The 21,911-nt window shown below is 40.2% G+C and overlaps 1 protein-coding gene across 1 annotated transcript in view; it reads left to right on the top strand.

The window, feature by feature from the left end:
• The first annotated feature begins 2,913 nt into the window (after positions 1-2,913).
• The window catches only part of LOC106612642 (limbic system-associated membrane protein), a 1,101,661-nt gene continuing 1,082,663 nt past the window's right edge, over positions 2,914-21,911 (top strand). Inside the window, exon 1 of the mRNA XM_014213996.2 lies at positions 2,914-3,189. Coding sequence (XP_014069471.1) covers positions 3,126-3,189 — 64 coding nt within the window. The 5' untranslated portion in view covers positions 2,914-3,125. The remainder of the gene's footprint in view (positions 3,190-21,911) is intronic.

Below are 21,911 nucleotides of genomic sequence, written 5' to 3' on the forward strand. Positions count from 1 at the left end.
ATTATAAGTGAAATGACCTGTCTGTAAACAATTGTTGGAAAAATTACTTGTGTCATGCACAAAGTAGATATCCTAACCAACTTGCAAAAATAATAATTTGTTAACAAGAAATTTGTGGAGTGATTGAAAAACTAGTTTTAATGACTCCAACCTAACTGTATGTAAACTTCCGACTTAAACTGTGTATATATATATATAAATACATTTGACAATAGCTTTTTGAGGCAGGCAATATATTTGCCCGAGATGTTCTCTTAAGGAGCAAACCGTTACGTTGTTACAGGCTTTGTTTTTTCCATTTATATTTTGAGTTTGGATGTTAGGTTAGTACGTGGGGGACATCGATTGGTGTTGCCTCATTAGTCAGAATGTGTTACACCTGTGCTGGATTGTCCATCTCGTTAGTCGGAAGGTGTTTCAACCTTGCTGTCCCAGGTGATGTTTAAGATGTGGCTGGCCCAGTGCTCCAGTTGTCTTGAGAGATGTGGAGGATTAATGCCTTTGGTTGGTTCTCCACATTTGATTTCTAGAAAAACAATCCTATATCTGATCTTCCCTGTTTTTTGGTTTGCTTCCTGTCTAAGTTTGGTGTGGGTTTTTCTTTTGTTTTCCTCTAACTGGGCAAATTTTGTGGGCGCTCATGGTGGGTGTCTTTTATGTCCCAGTTGTTAAAACTCACCTGTTTCGTTTTGGTTGTTGTCACTGACTCTTTTAATTCCCCCTTCTGTGTGTGTGACGTTTTTTGGTTTTCTTGCTGGGGAATGTAAAAACCCCTTAATCCTTGAGTCTATTGATGCGCAGTCAGTTTAATCTAGAGATCTGGGTTTTTGCATGGGCTATGTCTCAATCCACCGCATCCGCCTATGTCGGCCTTCTGCATTTGCGGTGGAAGGTGCTGCACTACAGCGGTGTTTGTCAGACTATGAGACACCCCGAAAATCGTTCTTATGACAATGTGGGTAGCGTCCGAAAAGGTTTGGCCTGAAGTCAGTAACGCTGATGTGTCAACTGTCTGTAGCGTCAGAACCATTTGGGCTACAAACTAATACGACCTCAATGTGGGAAGGGGAGTCTCTAATGAACAGGATGGTATTTTGCTCTACTTTTATCTGCACACAAATAGAAACTAACATATTATTTCACACATTGTCACATGACATGTTTGGGTTGAGCAAGCAGGATGTGGTGTCCTGATGGTTATTTATCACTATGACCAGCATGTCTTCAATGAAATAGAAAAACCATGCGTGTCAGAGAGCCTACATGTGAGAGGTGTTGCTGAAAGTAATTATTTGTACAGACAACTGAGAACTTGATGATAATTGACTGCAGTCCCTGGCCAGTTGCTCTTACATACTGCTCTTAAATGCATCCTAATGGGATGCCTTTGCATGCTAAACTGCAGCGATCTCATTGATTACTATATCAGACAGTAACAGAAATACTATTCAGCCTTGAATGTGAATTGTGTACACACAATGATTCTCTAGCAGAACATGCATAATGAAAAGCTTGTGGTTCAAATGGTGTATAACAGGTAGAGAACAATATTCAATAAGGTGTTACGCATCACATCCAGACATCCTCCTGAGCCACTTCTGTTTTTCTTTTCAATTATTGAAGCTGTAATGTCTTTGGCATTCATACTTAACAAATGACTAGGATCTGAGCATAATTGAATTCAGCAACACCAGTCATTTAGCTCACCAGGGTTTACAAGAGGAGACTGAGCTGTAGAAGCGGGAATACAACGACATGTTCAGGCAGCATCTGCTTTCATTGCCATCACAATAAATCCAGTAAGATTCAGGAAGAAAAAACAATTCTTGATCACAAAAAAAGACGGTTGCCACACTGAATGAAATTGCAGGAATTGTCTAGATTAGCCTTGCTGTCAGTCGTGGACAAGTAAAACGGTAGATGAGAGGACCGTGTTGGGTAGGCAGTAGAGAGAGCGAGGAATAGAGCACAATAAAGGGAAGAAAATGTTACCTCTCCCTCTCTGCGTGTCACTCCCTGTCTGTTCCTCTCTCTCACAGGCCATTTTTTAGTGAGTATGGTCACCTGGACTTTGATTGATCTCAAGTGTCTTTACAAACAGCCCACCCTCACATTGCCTGCAGGATGAATGAAGAAGGTCTCTAACCAAATGTCACTATTAGTATTCCACAGATTTCTGTGCTGCTATCCTCCTCTCCTGTCCTCTGCCAAGCCTCACCTCTGGTAGGGACACACCTCATGCGGTACAGAGGACTGTCGTTGGTTTACAGAGGGTAGCCAAAGGTCATCCCGCTCTTGAGGACTGCTGTGTGGCTGTTGAAGGGTTCATAGTAGGTAGCTAGAGATCTCTTTCAACTAGTATGGGTTATAGTATGTTTTTGGACTATATTTTGGAGAGAAAAAAATATCATTGATTGCACATCACATGCAACAAGAGAATCAATCTGGATTAAGTTGGTGATATAACTGTAATTGGGTGCATTTGCCCTGATTTATTGTCTTGGTTTTGTAGTAGCTAATGCATCAGAGAGACCTGGAAGTTATGGCTAGAGTAGCTACAGTGGTGTTAATAGGCAAAATAGATCAAAGTAAAGTAAAGTGGATCTAGACACAGAGGCAGACATTCATTACAATATGTCAGATGTGAAATCATTCATCAAATTTAACAGGTCATGTCAGATGTTATGCAATGTTTCAGAATGCTATTCTAGACGTGACTGTCAATCCATAAGGCGTTGCTGAAATACTAATTCAATTGCACAATAAACAGTTGGAACATAGGCTGACCGGTTACACCCCCGTTCAGCATGAGTCCATATCCTTATCAATATCAGAAGAGTATATCAAACTTCCTTTTCTAGGTACTTGTTTAACCACTAGGTGGCATTGACGACGAGGAGAGGCAAGCGCTGAAGCGCACAACTAGTCGTGATTGCAAAAAGGATGCGTTTAGAGCTCGCGCACTTGAGTGAGTTGTATAGTGCTCTGCAGCATTAGGACATAGCCTTGGAGCTATACGCCCTCAGCATCATTTCTATCAAAAGACGATACTGCCTGCTCACGAAATTATTGCAAGAGACCTGCACTAGACGTCCAGGAGAGGTTTTGGAGCTGACGAGGACAACATGAATTGCTTCTGGATACACACAATTTGGATCCCGGGGTTCTTTTTCGTCTTTGGATTTCAAGGTACGGGTTGCAATCTAGTTCAATTTTTATTTAATTATGTTAGATTATCAGACACATTGCGTTTTTCAGTTTGGAGTTAGAGGAATTCCTTTTATGTACCTACGCCTGCTGAGGCTCTGCTTTTGGAGCTTTGATTGGCTACCTCTGGTGTCCAAGACTTATTATTTATCCCACGTATTTATGACGTTCATCCTTTGCCGATTTTATTGCTCTCTTGACACGGTGTACTTACGCACACAGGGAAGTTGGCTACACTTACACACGCAGAGAGGGAGATATTGAAACGTACTTGAAGATGACAGCCATACGGTTCAGAGTGGGTGGTGGCGGAGGAGACGTTCAGTTGCGAGAGTTCAAGCCACCAATTATTAAATTATTTCTGAAGTGATTTCTCTGCGATGTCCCTGCTGAGTTTGAGTCTTGTTGCGATATTTTTTCTTTACCCTCTTTGTGGTTCGAATCTGATGGCTTCATCTGTCACCAGTGACGACCCGTCATTCAGGGCAGGTGGTGCAAAAAAAATGTTTATTTTGGGATTAATAGGTGTCACACATCAGTTTGCAAACAATGTAAAAAATAAATAAATGGAACAAAAAATGTGTTAATAAAGCCGCATACAAACGTGGTCTCTTTTGCTTTCTTAAGGCAGCTCCAAAATGCAGGTGTTTCAGCCTAGCTCAGTACTTTCTGTGGTGGTAGGGCAGCCAGCAGAAAATACAGAGTTTAGGGGTTGGTAATGTTCTCTAGTGGCGCCGTGATTGGCTCAGTGTTCTGTCACTCATGGGGACACTACATCCCCGCCAAATCTCAGGGTAAAGCTCGAAAATTCAAGCCCCTTGTTCTGCCATATAATTACATTAGAAGTGCCCATCCAAGAAGGCTCAGGGTCAATGGCCACTGATAAAATGACGTCAAATCACGTTATATCTACAGCTGCTTTGATTGGACTGATCATACTTTCAATATCTAGCCAGCAAGCTAGCAGTCATCATCATGAGTCAAGTCGACAATCTACTGGCAAATCCTTTTTAATCCTTGTCATATGAAGAGAAATAATGAAGAGAAATTATAGATAAAATGTATCGGTGCTCATCGGCCATAAACATTACACAACAAGTTAGAAATTGCAAATTCAACAGTGAGGGGTCTGGAAGGAATCAATGGCTAACTGCAAGCATTGCAAAGCAATCAATAGCCTGTTATTCAGTGGAGTGGCTGTATGGTCCCAAGTCTGGGTTTAAGGGTCTCTTTTCCAAGCTTAAAAGGTTATAAACATTAAACATTGGCCATGGTGTCAATCCAGCATGACTTCTGCCGCGCTCAAAACAACTGGAAACTCAGAACTGGGAAATCTGATTTCAGTGAGTTCAAGACAACTGGGAACTCGGGGAAAAAAAACAAGCTCCAACTGGGAAAATAAGTTTTGAACGGTCATCCAACTCGGACTTGCGAGTCGGGAACTCGGGCCTCTTTCTAGAGCTCCGACCTGAAGATCACTGACATCATCATGATTCAACCTTGTTTTTTTCCGAGTTCCCAGTTGTCTTGAAAGCACCATAAATCCAGAGAATGCCAGACTTTGATTACAAAATTTGCCTACGAAGTACCGCCGCGCCACCTTCCTGTTCAAGTGAGCAAAGCACAACAAGGTGAGTCCAAAAATGTATTGTATGCTGCTGCATACATTCTGTAATATGCCAGGGAGATATGTATACTGTAGCTAAGAAAGTAATATTAAGTGTATGTTGTGTAGGAAGCTGTTAGTATCCCATGTGCCTCACCCTAATAATTTGGTCCCGTTTCACCTTCCAGTTTTGCCTCCTGTTCTGATTTGGTGGTGCACATGTAGCCTGTTTTAGAGAAATATAATCATTGAATATTGTAAGACCTTTCATTGTCTGCTTATATGCCCCCTTTATTTATCCTACAGCCCTGACTTGGTGTAAGAACGGCCCATGTTCCGAATTGTCGCTGTACATTTCAAAAGTGCTGAACAAATAGTTATATTGACTAACGTCCATCCTAGCTCGCTCATTAATGTCTTAATTTAAATTACGGATTGACACTTATCTGCTCGTCATCCACTTATGCCTTAGTTTGTACATCTAAATTGTCAGTAGAAACAACTTTGTTTAAGCATGTGCAATACAACATCTATGCATAACAGCAATAGGCCTCCCTTGAACAGATTTCTGGTATTGTACTAAGGTAATGTCCACTAGTATGTAATCCCTCTCTTTCCACAGTTCCTTATGCCTGTGCACATCTCTGATGGCCTGATGGCAGCATCCCAATACTAACACTAATGTAGCAAATTTGAGGGATGGCCTGCACAGGATTTGAACCCACTACCTTGTGACTGTCAGTCCAACTCCTTTTTGTATGCTTTTGCCAAGAGTTCAGTGTTGTTTTAGGTGTTCATGATGATGACCAATGTGTGCAGGCTAATTCTAATTTGGTCAATTGTTACCGTAGTGACATGACTATTGAAGTAATTTGGTTAGCTGTGTGTGCAGTAATGGAGTGCTGTCAAACCCAGCGTAGCAGTCAATAAACAACTCAGTGGGGCTTAATTACCAAATGGCTTTGAATGAAACCACAACTTCCGGGTCAACAACAGGAGTTTCTAGTTCTAACTTATTAAATAAATAACATATTCTCTATGAAATGCAATGCATGACTCAATCTGAACTACAGTCTGCCTTGTATTACAGAAACTTTATTGACATGAAATTTGTATTGAATGCAGGTAAAACTAAGTATATGTTCTCTAGAGCGCATAAAAAGTACTCTGATTTAAGCACAGAGTGCCTTCAGAAAGTATTCAGACCCCTTGACTTTTTCCACATGTTATATTACAGCCTTATTCTAAAATTATTTAAATAAATATTTTCCTCATCAATCTACACACAATAGCCCATAATGGCAAAACAAAAACCGGTTTAGAATTTTTGCAAATTTTATTACAAATAAAAAAACGGATACCTTTTTTACATAAGTATTCAGACCCTTTGCTATGAGACTAGAAATTGACCTCAGGTGCATTCTGTTTCCATTGATCATCCTTGATGTTTCTACAACTTGATCGGAGTCCACCTATGGTAAATTCAATTGGTTGGACATAATTTGGAAAGGCACATACCTGTCTATATAAGGTTCAACAGTTGACAGTGCATGTCAGAGCAAAAACCAAGCCATGAAGTCGAAGGAATTGTCCATAGAGCTCAGAGACAGGATTGTGTCAAGGCACAGATCTGGGGAAGGGTATTAAAAAATGTCTGCAGCATTGAAGGTCCCCAAGAACACAGTGGCTTCCATCATTCTTAAATGGAAGAAGTATGCAATTACCAAGATTCTTCCTAGAGCTGGCTGTCCGGCCAAACTGAGCAATCGGGGGAGAAGGACCTTGGTCAGGGAGGTGACCAAGAACATGATGGTCACTCTGACAGAGCTCCAGAGTTCCTCTGTGGAGATGGTTGTCCTTCTGGAAGGTTCTCCCATCTCTGCAGCACTCCACCAATCAGGCCTTCGTGGTAGAGTGGCCAGACGGAAGCCACTCCTCAGTAAAAGGCACATGACAGCCCGCTTGGAGTTTGCCAAAAGGCACCAAAAGACTCTGACTAGGAGAAACAAGATTCTCTGGTCTGATGAAACCAAGATTGAACTCTTTGACCTGAATGCCAAGTGTCACGTCTGGAGGAAACCTTGCACCATCCCTATTGTGAAGCATGGGGGTGGCAGCATCATGCTGTGGGGATGTTAATCAGCGGCAGGGACTAGTAAACTAGTCAGGATCTTGGGAAAGATGAACGGAGCAATGTACAGAGAGGGCCTTGATGAAAACCTGCTCCAGAGCGCTCAGGACCTCAGACTGGGGTGAAGTTTCACCTTCCAACAACCCTAAACACACAGCCAAGACAAAGCAGGATTGTTTTCGGGACAAGTCTCTGAATGTCCTTGAGTGGCCCAGCCAGAGCCCGGACTTGAACCCGATCGAACTGGTCTCTGGAGAGACCTGAAAATAGCTGTACGGCCACGTTCCGCATCCAACCTGACAGAGCTTGAGAGGATCTGCAGAGAAGAATGGGAGAGACTCCCCAAATACGAGAGTGCCAAGCTTGTAGTGTCATACCCAAGAAGGTGCTTCAACAAAGTACTGAGTAAATGGTCTGAATAATTCTGTAAATGTGATATTTCAGTTTTTATTTATAATACATTTGCAAAAATGTCAAACCTGTTTTTGTTTTGTCATTATGGGGTATTGTCTGTCGATTGGGGGGGTGGGGTGGGGGGGGGGATATAGTTAATTTAATAATAAGGCAGTAACGTAACAAAATGTGGAAAAAGTCAAGGGATCTGAATACTTTTCGTATGCATTGTATGTACTTTGGATGGTGTCCATAATGATAGTGTCCCTGCTTACACATCTGGATCGATGAAAAGCGGTCTTTTTAAAAATAATATTAATGAGTTCGTTAAGCTGAGATTAAAAATGGCTTCTTCTATAGAAATGGGTCCTGCTCCTCGCTAAATAGTAGAATGCAGATTATTCAGTCGACGTTCCTATCGGTGCTAGACTATGGCAACATTATCGATATGAACGCAACTGCCACTTCATTAAAGCCATTATGTGCAGTTTGTCATAGCGCACTACGCTTTATTACGGCCAACAATTTTAGTACTCGTCACTGCATTCTTTACCAGAAAGTTGATTGGCTCTCTGATGTCACATAGGTCGATACATTGCTATGATTTCATTTAAAAAGCCCTTTAACAAAAGTCCTGCTGTACCTAACATCTTTACGAAACTTTTAGACATACTGTAGGAGTTACAGCAACCGGTCTCAGGGATGGTAACTCTGAGTTGGGTAAATCAGCTTTTAGTTTTCTTGCACCTTATTTGTGGAATAATCTTCAAAATGGTCTTAAATTTGAGGTTTTGGTGCCGCTAGGGCAATTCAGAAAGCTTATTACTGATGAATGTGTTTTGTTTTTTATGACCATGTTTTTCTTTCTGCTTGCATTTTGTATTACCTCATGAAGCTGGTTGAGAGAATGCCGAGAGTGTGCAAAGCTGTCATCAAGGCAAAGGGTGGCTACTTTGAAGAATCTCAAATATATTTTGATTTGTATAACCCTTTTTTGGTTACTACATGATTCCATATGTGTTATTTCATAGTTTTGATGTCTTCACTATTATTCTACAATGTAGAAAATAGTAAAAATAAATAAGTAGGTGTGTCCAAACGTTTGACTGGTACTGTAGGTAAATTAAATAATCTAAAGGAAACATTTTTGTAATTTATTAGCCTAGTGGACATAAGTATTTTAAGCATATCATGTGAATTAGGCTTCATGTAAAATCATTGTCAAAAGCGCTACTGTTGCATGACTAACAGGTGCTGTTAGATTACCATATAATGTATCTGCCAGTTTGGAACAGTGTAAACCATGCTAAATAAAGTATAAGTAAAACCGGAGCGTCTGTAATAAAAAAAAGTAAAGCTTTTTTAGCAAATAGCAAAGTTTAAAAACAGACGGATTTGGGAAATAGGATATTAAACAAACACTCTAATTAGGCAACAGAAGAAGGAACAGCATAGGGCTGAGTGACTCACTCATTCCCGGCTTTCGTTCAAAATACGTTATATTATAATGCAGGATTAAAGACACATTCTTTCTGATGCAGTCTCTCCTCTCACTACAGCTAATTTCGTTAGAATTATTATGTGGATTATAATAAATTAATATATTTGTAGGGGTTGATGCATTTTTTTGTCAGGGTAAATCTGGTCTGTGATATTGAGTTAGAAATGTAAAACTTTAGACTACTTAAGCATCGAATACATTGCAAGGTTGCCCTTTTATGGCCATTAGGCTACTCTTTACAATAGGACACAACTCTGACTGACCGCAGCATCTATTGGTAGTCTAAACTGTGGCACAAATTGGGGACTTTTTCACACCAAGCTGAGCTATTAGACTATCCTTTTGTAAATTAATGGAGGTGTGAATGTTTCAGTAAGTCTCCCTCCTATTGCACAAGAGTCCTGCACCAGGCAAAAAAATCAGCTGACGGGTGGTCCCGGAGTTGAGAGAGAACTTTGGTAAATACAATGGCGCACTTACACTTGGCATAGGATACTTGTACCTTACAGCCCATTGCATAAACAACGAGTGGATGTTACCACCACGGAGTGGAACAGTGAAGCTTAAACTGCAGATAACAGAAGGCCAGCTATTGTGAAAGAATACTTGTGGATCTTGTTGATTTCCTCTATCGTGTCGAGGCCTACTGTCCACCTGGTAATTGTGTGGTTGCAAAGGATAAAGCGTCACCTACAGATGGATGTGTGGTTTCAGCCTGTGATGAGGGACAGTGGATGACATCCGTTTCCTGCACAGCAATTTGTAGAAATCCAGTGATAAATGGACTGTTTTTGAAGTAGTGTTTTAGTATATTTATTTGTTGTCTAATATTAGAAGGCTCTTTAAAGCGATTTCAGTTGTCAATGTGCCGCATTGCATTGTGAAATATATCTGTTCTTAATTCGTGGCGTGGTTTCTTTTTAGCCAAATGTTAAATAGACATGCAGACAAATTAATGCTGGAAAATAGGAATAATAGCCTACGGTCAGTAGTCATAAAAACAATTAGGCTAAATAAATGGATATGTTGTTGGGTAACTGGTCGGCTCTCGGAACTCATTGAGGCGGCTTCTATCTTCAATATAATCATTAATTCAGAAGGTTAAACCCATAGGTCTTAGGCCTGCAGTAAATTAAATTAGATTACCAGGTTCATTTTTCATTAGGTTATAATAATCCATGCCTTCTGAGAATGTTAAAGTCCAAAAGTTATGGGCGGTTTAGAAATTTGTCTGTCAGAAGTATTACAATGGAAATTAACTTTTTAATCCGGCTGTCTGCATATTTCAAGAAATGGCATATAGGTGTGCAGTGAGATGGGTTGGACGATAGTTTTCTCGTCAATCATCTTGAAAAAACGTATACTTAACTGAATCAACTAATGTCACTCTTTAAATGCTTTATTAATCCAAATGTTGAAAGTGCATGTGGGCGACAGAGAGAAACAAAATGGTGCAGTTTGAGGCCATGTGACGGTGAGTGATGTGGGCGCTGGAGATGGGGGTGTGAGCAGGTGGTTCAGGGCAGGTGTTATGTAGTTGTTGTTTATATGTGTATGTTTTGTATTGTCTAAAAAGAGCAAATAAAATCGTACAAAGAAATTAAGGAAAAATGACAAGCTTGTGTAACTCCCTCCAGTAACCACGAGCACAACCGTTCCTTGATTTTAACTGGCGGCTTTATTCTGTAGTTTAGTCAGAATTATCACCTTCCGTGAGAACTATAAAGTAAATTAAAATACAGTTTAAGCACACTCTTACACCTTCTTGTCTTATGAGTGACTTATTAGCTTGGTATAACTCTGAAGTGCTTACATGCATAAACAGTTTAGCCGGAGCTATAACAGTATCAGATTGAACACACGAATAAAGGAAAAAATACCTCATTGGCTGCTTATTACAGAAGGGAGGAAATCAAACTTCACACTTATTATTCCTGGCATGAATTCACGCTTCATCCTAACATACACATATCAACCTTTACGAACTACACCCGGTAACATGAAAACTTAGCTAACATCGCGCGGGAATGCATTCACCCCCAAAGATGTGTTGCTACGATAATGATCCCCGTTACAACAGTTATTAGCCACGTAGTTCCACCTGTCTTATCATTTCCCCCGCATAGCGAACACATAAACAATTCAAACAAAAAAACAACGACAGACTTACAGATGAATTGTCAGTTACAGCTTGCAACACGCATCTGATTATTCATTATGAATAGGATTTATTTGATTTATTTAGTTTACATTCTTCATTGTAACCACAATGTCACAAATTATTGAACACACAACATGAGCGGAATAAGTTATTCAAAACATTTCTTTATTAAAGACTATCAGAAAGAATGTTGGTACTTATTTATTTTGATACAAAGCCACAAATGAGTGAGTCACACAGCTTTATCCCGCTGAAATAGCCTACTAAATAGGCCAAGCCTAAACTAATATATAAAATTGCCTAAATAAACTACTACATTTCATAAATAAATGAAATGGCTTAGGTCTTCAAAATATGGGCAACCTTTTTCACCTCCCTATCCTCGCTGGACTCTCGTTCATTCAGTTTCTTCTTCACATCAGCAAAGAAGGACCCTGTTTCAGAAACTCACTTTATATAGAGGGTCTATCACTCTTTCACACTGTGCTAAATAAAGCCAGTTTGTTATTTAAAATTATTTCTGTCTGTTTTTAGAGGCAGAGAAACCAAAAGCCCAAACGTCCCTATTTTTTGAAAATCGTCTGCCCAAGTGTTAGTGCGCCATTATTTACCCAAGTACTCTCTCAACTCCGGGACCACCCGCCAGCAATTTCTTTTGTTGCCTGATGCAGGACTCTATTGCAAGAGAAGAGACTCTTGGACTGAAACATTCACACCTCCATTAATTTATGAAAAGATAATCAATTTGTGCCACAGTTCAGGCTACCGATGGATCAGCGTTATAACTTCCCCTTGTGATAGTGAGGTGCAATGATAGAATGACACAATTTACCACCATCTATCACAAATGTTCGCGGTATAAGCTAAAAAAAATGTAATTAAGGAGCCACTGTAAGAGCAACAGTGCGCCTAGAAAAATGAAAGATTCTAGCTTTAATATCTCAAATTTGTTATTGTGCTCCTACATTTCTTTCTGTTCGGCTGCATTTTTCAACTTAGGCTCACAGGTGCTCCTTGTAATAAAGGTCAGCGTAGAGCCCTCACTAGGTCTGTTTACATGGACCCACAGCAGGAGAGACACAGCAGCATTTGGACATTGATCTCCAACAGAACCCTGTATGCTTAACCAGTCTGGCCATGTCTCACGCCTTGGGGCGGTGTCACAGGTCGGTGGTGTCGACCACGTCGGACCCACCTCGATGGCCCACTTTTCCTCTTCGTCGAACTTTAAATTACCCTTACTAGTGTATTAACATAATGCTCATTTGTTTAATGAATTGGGGTAGGCAGGGCAAGATGCTGTTCTAAATGCCCACTGTTCATTTCTCTGTGGAGATGGAGCCCCTTCTGAATACAGTGCAGCCAGCATGGTTAACTAGTAATGAAACGGCACCATAGATTACTATCGTAGTCAGGAGAAAGTCTAGTTTTTAGTATGGCTGCTTCATATAGCACATGTACTGTTTGGGGCTGTCATAGCACATACAATACTATACAATAGTGTATTGTTCCCGTATGTTGAAAAAGAAACATGACTTTGCAGTTGAAAAAATAGGAAGAAAATAACAGTTTGGCCTTAACTCTACCTACATGTACAGTTGAAGTCGGAAGTTTACCCACACCTTAGCCAAATACATTTAAACTCAGTTTCACAATTCCTGACATTTAATCCTAGTAAAAAGGCCATGTTTTAGGTAAGTTAGGATCACCACTTTATTTTAACAATGTGAAATGTCAGAATAATAGTAGAGTGATTTATTTCAGCTTTAATTTCTTTCATCACATTCCCAGTGGGTCAGAAGTTTACATACACTCAATTAGTATTTGGTTGCACTTTCTTTTTTGATTTGCACTTTTCGCACACCAAAGTACTTTCATCTCTAGGAGACAGAACGAGTCTCCTTCTTGAGCGGTATGACGGATGCGTGGTCCCATGGTGTTTATACTTGCGTACTATTGTTTGTACAGATGAACGTGTTACCTTCAGGCGCTTGGAAATTGCTCCCAAGGATGAACCAGACTTGCGGAGGTCTGCAATTTTACATCCACAGATACACCTCCAATTGACTCAAATGATGTCAATTAGCATATCAGAAGCTTCTAAAGCCATGACATAATTTTCGAAGCTGTTTTAAGGCACAGTCAACTTAGTGTATGTAAACTTCTGACCCACTGGAATTGTGATACAGTGAATTATAAGTGAAATAATCTGTCTGTAAACAATTTTTGGAAAAAATATCTGTGTCATGCATGAAGTAGATGTCCTAACCGACTTGCCAAAACTATATTTTGTTAACAAGAAATTTGTGGAGTGGTTGAAAAACACATTTTAATGACTCCAACCTAAGAGTATGTAAACTTCCGACTTCAACTGTACATTATTACCTCAATTGCCTCGACACCGGTGCCGCTTGTATATAGCCCCGCTATTGTTATTTACTGCTGCTCTTCAATTATTTGTTATTCTTATCTTTTTTTCTTTTTATAATTATTTTCTACACTGCGTTGTTGGTTAAGGGCTTGTAAGTAAGCATTTCACTGTAAGGTCTACACCGGTTGTATTCAGCGCATGTGACAAATACAATTTTATTTGTGCCATGCATTGTCTTTCTTTTCTGATGGAAAGTATTAGGAACCTTGAGCTACAGTTGTTTAAGGGTGTTCATGCATTGCTGTTAATCTTTTCAGAGGAGAAATGTCTTTTGTCACTTATCCAGAGATGGCATAGCAGAATTGGAATAGAATAGCCGTGGATAGAATTGAATTGATTTCTTATTTTTCTGTTCATCCAAATAATTGCATTTCATGTGGTGATCAATGCACACTAAGGCCCCTGGGAGGAACACACTTGTGAAATATGCTTATTCAAAGGAAAATAGTACGATCGCCTTGGAAACAAGAGAACGCTCCTTCGATTCTGTAGTCTGCTTGGAATGGCCTCTAGGATTGGCCCCAAAACAGCCATGGGCAGAGAACTAAGAAACATTACCCAATACCCATTAAATAAACCTTCAGAATTTCAGGCACATAGTTTCCGAAATCAACTGGAAAGATTGAGTTCAACAGTCCGAATAATTAATGCAATCAGAAGACTTGTATGATGCGCTCTCTCGCCGGGCCTTTCACTGGAGTCCGCGTTGATCTCTCTTTGGGGACTAGTGATTTTCCTCCCCACGTTAGAGTCCAAAGTCTCCCTCTACTGAAATTGATTCAACTGAATTGACTCCAGTGTGTTTTGTTGGGTCTTCCTGTATTCCAACCATGTCTCTGTGGTTGGTTGTAGGCAGGATGTGCTGGGGGTTTCTCTTACGTAGGGCTGTTGCGGTGACTGTATTACTGCCACACTGGCAGTCACAAGTCATGAAGGCAGTCAAATTCCACGTGACCATTTAGTCACGGTAATTCGGCTTCTCCAAGCTCTGATGCTGCTGATGGTCATTAGTAGCCTTCCAAACTGCCTGGTATCAGCACTGTCCCTATAATCACTCTGACATCAATGCAAATGTAGTCGAAAATCTAATCAAACACTTCATGAGAGCCCATTAGCTAATTTTGCGCAACATTTCTAGAGGCTATGCAATTGTGTGAGAAAACAGAGTGATGGACTCTATTAAAAAGAGAAGGATCCCATCAGCTTTCTATACGCTAGGCCTACTATTTATTTCTCAACTTTCCTAATATTAAGCACATTGCTTCTCTTTTCAACAGGAGTATAGCCTACCTGGCTGGCATTAAAAAATTAACCACTGGAAAAGCGTCCTCCTTTTGCTATTTAAGTGCATAGATGACATTTATTTTTTCCCGCTGCCACTGTTTCGATACAGGTGCATGATAATAGTCCATTCTAAATCAAAACAAATTTCACACATATATTATTTAATATAAGTAAAGACAAGATTAAATCAAGAATATTCTGATGGGTGACAAAAAAAGCCTATCACTTGTGGATTATATATGATGCCCAGCGTAAGGCAAGAAACAATGCCTTTTTTTTGTGCAACTTTTTTAAATTGTAGTCGCACACCTCATGTAGCCTAGCTCATAGGCCTATGTGTTTTGATAAGGTTTGTATCACAACTAAAGTGGCCAAATAACTTAAAATTAAGCACACTAATCCACTTCACAAGGGTTGTAGAGCCTAACTAGCATACAGTACAGAAGCACTGTGAGTTTCAAGTTTGGGGAAGATCATTTTCACCATAAAAATGCACCTTTTATAATAAAAGCATTACATGAAGAAAATCGAATTTGCAGTCACTTTTGATAATGGTGTTTTCCCACTAATGGAACATTTGTGCTTATAGCCTACTGCACTTATAATGTGAATAAATAGCCTATCAACATTTTAAGCTAAATTTTATGATCTATTGTGTAAAAAAGGTATTTCGATGCTAGTGGTTATATTAACTGTCCCAGACTATGTTTCAAATATTTATTTCTCGCACAGAATAGGTCAACTTGTGTACTATGGGGGATAGTAAATTGACATAGGCTAGTGCTTTTGCTGTTCGTTAGGCCGACTTATCGTGTTGGCTGATGAAAACTAAATGGACAGTTCTTCCAATATCTTCAAAATGCATCTTGGAATTGGAGAAGGATGTACGCAGTTGCGTGTCCGATGTGTCTTTCTTCGCTTCTAGCCTGTGAGAAAGACCGATCACGTGATGAAGAGCCATGTGAGTGAGAGGTGCAGCGAGAAGGGAATTATAATTTATATCTTTAGCCCAAGTGCACAATGGCCACTGGCCGCAAAAGGCATGGATTTTTTTTGTGTGCATTACGGCCACACAAAGGGAATGCTGCCGAGAAATTCAAGGAATTATCAAGTGCTTGTCAATTTGTGAATGAGAGACTGATGAAGTGTGTACAGCATGCACAAAAAAGAGACTGGGCCTGAGTTGGGTCTTGAATAAGACACAGTAGAGCGGAACCACAGCAATACACCTTTATACTCCTTCCGTGCCACCTCGCTTTTGCCCTCTTTAATGTCTGCAAAGCTCCACTACTCAGAGCCCCATCCCAGGAAAATTGCAATTAGCTCTGTGTTCCCTGTACAAGGCTTCTGGTGCCTGTGATCTTCCGGTACTTTTGGGTGAAACATGGATCGCTAACTGTAAACATGGTGTCTGTTGGTGGGGCTTTTTCCCTCATCCCTCCAGGTCAATGTGCTTAGTGTGGTTGTTGTTGGTTGTCCAGAGCGCAGGCTTGCCTCCCTTGAGCAGCTTACACTAAACTCTCTTCAATACCTCCAGTGGGCACAGGAGAAGGATCTGTGCACTTTAGAAATAAAAACTGCTGTATACCGTCTCAGATTATAAGACCCCAGACCTTTATAATATACAGTTGAAGTCGGAAGTTTACCTACACCTTAGCCAAAAACATTTAAACTCAGTTTTTCACAATTCCTGACATTTAATCCTTGTAAAAATGTCCTGTCTTAGGTCAGTTAGGATCAGCACTTTATTTTAAGAATGTGAAATGTCAGAATAATAGTAGAGAGAATGATTTATTTCAGCTTTTATTTCTTTCATCACATTCCCAGTGGGTCAGAAGTTTACATACACTCAATTAGTATTTGGTAGCATTGCCTTTAAATTGTTTAACTTGGGTCAAATGTTTCAGGTTGCCTTCCACAAGCTTCCAACAATAAGTTGGGGGGTATTTTGGCCCATTCCTCCTGACAGAGCTGGTGTAACTGAGTCAGGTTTGTAGACCTCCTTGACCGCACATGCCTTTTCAGTTCTGCCCACAAATCTTCTATAGGATTGAGGTCAGGGCTTTGTGATGGCCACTCCAATTGTCACGATCGTCATATAAATAATTGGACCAAGGTGTAGCGTGAGTAGAGTTCCATATTTTAATAGTGAAACTTCTCAAAACAACAAAAATATAATGATGTGAAATACATAGCGCACATACAAAACAGTATCCCACATCGCAGGTGGGAAAAGGAACACACTAAGTATGATCCCCAATTAAAGGCAACGATTATCAGCTGCCTACAATTGGGAACCATACACATACACCAACATAGAAATATACTATCTAGAAACCCCCCTAGTCACGCTCTGACCTATTACACCATAGAGAACCCCGTGGGCTCTCTATGGTCAGGGCGTGACACCAATACCTTGACTTTGTTGTCCTTAAGCCATTTTGCCACAACTTTGGAAGTATGCTTGGGGTCATTGTCCATTTGGAAGACCCATTTGCGACCAAGCTTTAACTTCCTGACTGATGTCTTGTCACGGTTGTCGTAGGAATGAGCGGACCAAAGTGCAGCGTGTGTGTCATTCCACATTTTATTTACACTGTGAAACTACGCAATACATAAATAAACTGAATAACAAACCGCGACGCAGAGGTGAAACATACACTACTCAAAATTAATCTCCCACAAACCCAGGTGGAAAAAAACCCCTACTTAAGTATGATCTCCAATTAGAGACAACGAGGACCAGCTGCCTCTAATTGGAGATCATCCCAAACAAAACCAACATAGAAATACAAAACTAGAACATCAACATAGCAATACAAAACATAGAAAAACACCCCGTCACGCCCTGACCTACTCTACCATAGAAAATAACATCTTACTATGGTCAGGACGTGACATATCTTGAGATGTTGCTTCAATATATCCATATAATTTTCCTTTCTCATGATGCCATCTATTTTGTGAAGTGCACCAGTCCCTCCTGCAGCAAAGCAACCCCACAACATGATGCTGCCACCCCGTGCTTCACAGTTGGGATGGTGTTCTTCGGCTTGCAGGCCTCCCCCTTTTTCCTCCAAACATAACAATGGTCATTATGGCCAAACAGTTCTATTTTAGTTTCATCAGACCAGAGGACATTTCTCCAAAAAGTACGATCTTTGTCCCCATGTGCAGTTGCAAACCGTAGTCTGGCTTTTTTTATGGCGGTTTTGGAGCAGTGGCTTCTTACTTGCTGAGCGGCCTTTCAGGTTATGTTGATATAGGACACGTTTTACTGTGGATATAGATGCTTCTGTACCCGTTTCCTCCAGCAACTTCACAAGGTACTTTGCTGTTGTTCTGGGATTGATTTGCACTTTTCACACCAAAGTACGTTCATCTCTAGGAAACAGAACGCGTCTCCTTCCTGAGCGGTATGACGGCTGCGTTGTCCCATGGTGTTTATACTTGCGTACTATTATTTGTACAGATGAACGTGGTACCTTCAGGCGTTTGGAAATTGCTCCCAAGGATGAACCAGACCTGTGGAGGTCTAAAAAAATAATTCTGAGGTCTTAGCTGATTTCTTTTGATTTTCCAATGATGTCAAGCAAAGTGGCACTGAGTTTGAAGGTAGGCCTTGAAATACATCCACAGGTACACCTCCAATTGACTCAAATTATGTCAATTAGCCTATCAGAAGCTTCTAAAGCCATGACATAATTTTCGGGAATTTTCCAAGTTGTTTAAAGGCACAGTCAACTTAGTGTATGAACACTTTTGACCCACTGGAATTGTGAAACAGTGAATTATAAGTGAAATAATCTGTCTATAAACAATTGTTGGAAAAATGATTTTGTCTTGCACAAAGTAGATGTCCTAACCGACTTGCCAAAACTATAGTTTGTTAACAAGAGATTTGTGGAGCTGTTGAAAAACGAGTTTTAATGACTCCTACCTAAGTGAATGTTAACTTCCGACTTTAACTATATGACAGAGTTAACTGCATTTAGATATATTACATTTTATTGTTAGCACTTTGCGTTTATTTGACATTTCCTTCTGAAAGTGAAAGCACCTGCAGTGGATGGGGCGGAGAATACATTATATGTACACTACCGTTCAAAAGTTTGGGGTCACTTAGAAATGTCCTTGTTTTTGAAAGAAAAGCACTTTTTTTGTCCATTTAAAATAACATCAAATTAATCAGAAATACAGTGTAGACATTGTTTATTTTGTAAATGAGTATTGTATCTGGAAACGGCAGATTTTTTATGGAATATCTACAAAGGCGTACAGAGGCCCATTATCAGCAACCATCACTCCTGTGTTCCAATGGCACGTTGTGTTAGCTAATCCAAGTTTATCATTTTAAAAGGCTAATTGATCATTAGAAAACCCTTTTGCAATTATGTTAACACAGCTGAAAACTGTAGTGCTCATTTAAAGAAGCAATAAAACTGGCCTTTAGACTAGTTGAGTATCTGTAACCTCAATATTTGTGGGTTCGATTCCAGGCTGAAAATGGCCAGATACAAAGGACTTTCTTCTGAAACTCGTCAGTCTATTCTTGTTCTGAGAATTGAAGGCTAATCCATGCGAGAAATTGCCAATAAACGGAACATCTCGTGCAATGCTGTGTACTACTCCCTTCACAGTGCAGCGTAAACTGGCTCTAACCAGAATAGAAAGAGGAGTGGGAGGCCCCGGTGCACAACTGAGCAAGAGGACAAGTACATTAGTGTCTAGTTTGAGAAACATACGCCTCACAAGTCCTCAATTGGCAGCTTCATTAAATAGTACCCGCAAAACACCAATCTCAATATCAACAGTGAAGAGGCGACTCCGGGATGCTGGCCTTATAGGCAGAGTTGCAAAGAAAAAGCCTTATCTCAGACTGGCCAATAAAAATAAAAGATTAAGATGGGCAAAAGAACACAGACACTGGACAGATTCTCTGGTCTGATGAAACCAAAATTGAACTCTTTGGCCTGAATGCCAAGTGTTACTTCTGGAGGAAACCTGATACCATCCCTACTGTGAAGCATGTTGGTGGCAGCATCATGCTGTGGTGATGTTTTTCAGTGGCAGGGACTGGGAGACTAGTCAGGATCCAGGGAAAGATGAATGGGGCAATGTACAGAGAGATCCTTGATGAAATCCAGCTTCAGGGTGCTCAGGACCTCAGCCTGGGGTGAAGGTTTCACTTTCCAACAGGACAATGACCCTAAGCACACAGCCAAGAGAATGCAGAAATGTCTTCAGGACAAGTCTCTGAATGTCTTTGAGTGGCCCAGCCAGAGCCCGGATTTGTACCCAGTCGAACATCTCTGGAGAGACCTGAAAATAGATGCGCAGCGAAGCTCCCAATCCCTGACAGAGCTTTAGGGGATCTGCAGAGAAGAATAGGAGAAACTCCCCAAATACAGGTGTGCCAAGCTTGTAGTATCATACCCAAGAAGACTCAAAGTTGTAATCTTTGTTAAAGGTGCTTAAACAAATTACTGAGTAATGGGTCTGAATACTTATCTAAATGTTATATTTCAGTTGATATTTTTTATTCTTTGCAAAGGTGTCTAAAACGTGTTTGCTCTGTCATTATGGGGTATTGTAGATTGATACGTAAAAAATATATGTTTTATCAATTTTAGAATAAGGCTGTAACGTAACAAAATGTGTAAAAAGTCAATGGGTCTGAATACATTCCGAACCCGGGCTAATATGTAATATGTATGCTAATATGTATCTTTCTCTCAGCCTTTGTTTTACCAGTCCTCTCTATAACACCTGGCATACTTAATAGTGTGCTTCAGTGACTCCAGAATAGAGTCGGAAACATGTTTCATCTGTCAGGTTCCAGCTCACTACCAGAGTGTAGTCTTTACAACGTTAAGATATCAAAACACTCTTTAAATGGAGGATTTAAAACACCACTTGTTTCTCGGACCACATACTTCATTTTGTCTCTTATTGTGTTTGACAAACTCTTCCTTGGCTCCATTTCTTGTGTTCAAGCCTTCTGGTTTCATCTTGGCTTTACTGGCAGATGCACATCTCCAGCATTCCCAGAAGACAGTGATATATTTTTCATGCGACAAGGGGTGAACATTCAAACTGGAATTGATTCTGGTACTCTAAAGTGACTTTATTCAGATGTGGCTGGGAAATGTCAGCTAATAATAAGAATGAATCTCTCTAGATTATAAATGATATTATGTCTCAAGAAATGTTAGGGTGTGGTGAACCTTGCAGGAAAGCAATTTGTCTTATGTTTCCTTTAATATCCACTGCCATCCTTCTCCTCTGGAATCCAGACCCTTAACTCTTTTCCCAAAGCTCCGTAATTAAGATGGACGTCATAATTGTGAATGGATCTGTTTCAGACTGCGGTTTCCCTCGTAATATACTATGAGAAACAACCACTGACACACTGATAGTGCTGACTTGTTGAGTGTTCTGTTTGCAATATTTAGACTCTGAGCTTTAGAGAGTTGTTAGTTCTGTTTCCAGTCTTTCCACCAGCCAGACAGCATGTTGGTTTGACATGCGTGTAGCAGGGAGTGTTTTCTAATTTCTTGTTTATCGGGATGCCAAACCTGTCCTCCAGAGATTTGAGATTTAATATGAGGAAATTACACTTGATAATTTTAATTAGTACATTTTTCGCTTTGAGTTCAGTCGTAGGAAAAAATGGTTTTCAAGCTCTGTTTTCCTTGATAACGTAATCTTATTACCAGTCCCATAATGAATCACCAAATCCCAATGCACTAATGGAATTGCGTCAAGAAAAGTGGGACACACACTGACTGCCATTGTAAAGATACCTGGGCTGTGGAAATCTGGCCCCGACATTCGAATGCGAGTGAGACATAAAAAATGGATCTCCGAGAAAGGAGTAATGTGACATCTAAACGTCAGTACTTGTATACACCCAATGACAGAATAAAGTCTGAGTTTCTCGGTGCTCCAACAACTTGTTTACCAGGAATTAGTCATTATGGGATGTTTTTCTTGGGTAAACTCTGGATTATCACTGGATTATTGTCATTGTTGAGCACCCCTCCTATTTCCCTTTGTTTGTTGAAGCACAGAGGTCTACCTGGACTATTAGCAATATAGAGTTGCACACAGGGGAACATAATTATGATTGCCCAGATATCTCTAGGTACTACACAACACCTGTAATGGTATTTCATTCTGATCATAACTCTTTCT

The sequence above is a fragment of the Salmo salar genome, chromosome ssa09 (assembly GCF_905237065.1).
Source record: "Salmo salar chromosome ssa09, Ssal_v3.1, whole genome shotgun sequence".
NCBI classification, from domain to species: Eukaryota; Metazoa; Chordata; class Actinopteri; order Salmoniformes; family Salmonidae; genus Salmo; species Salmo salar.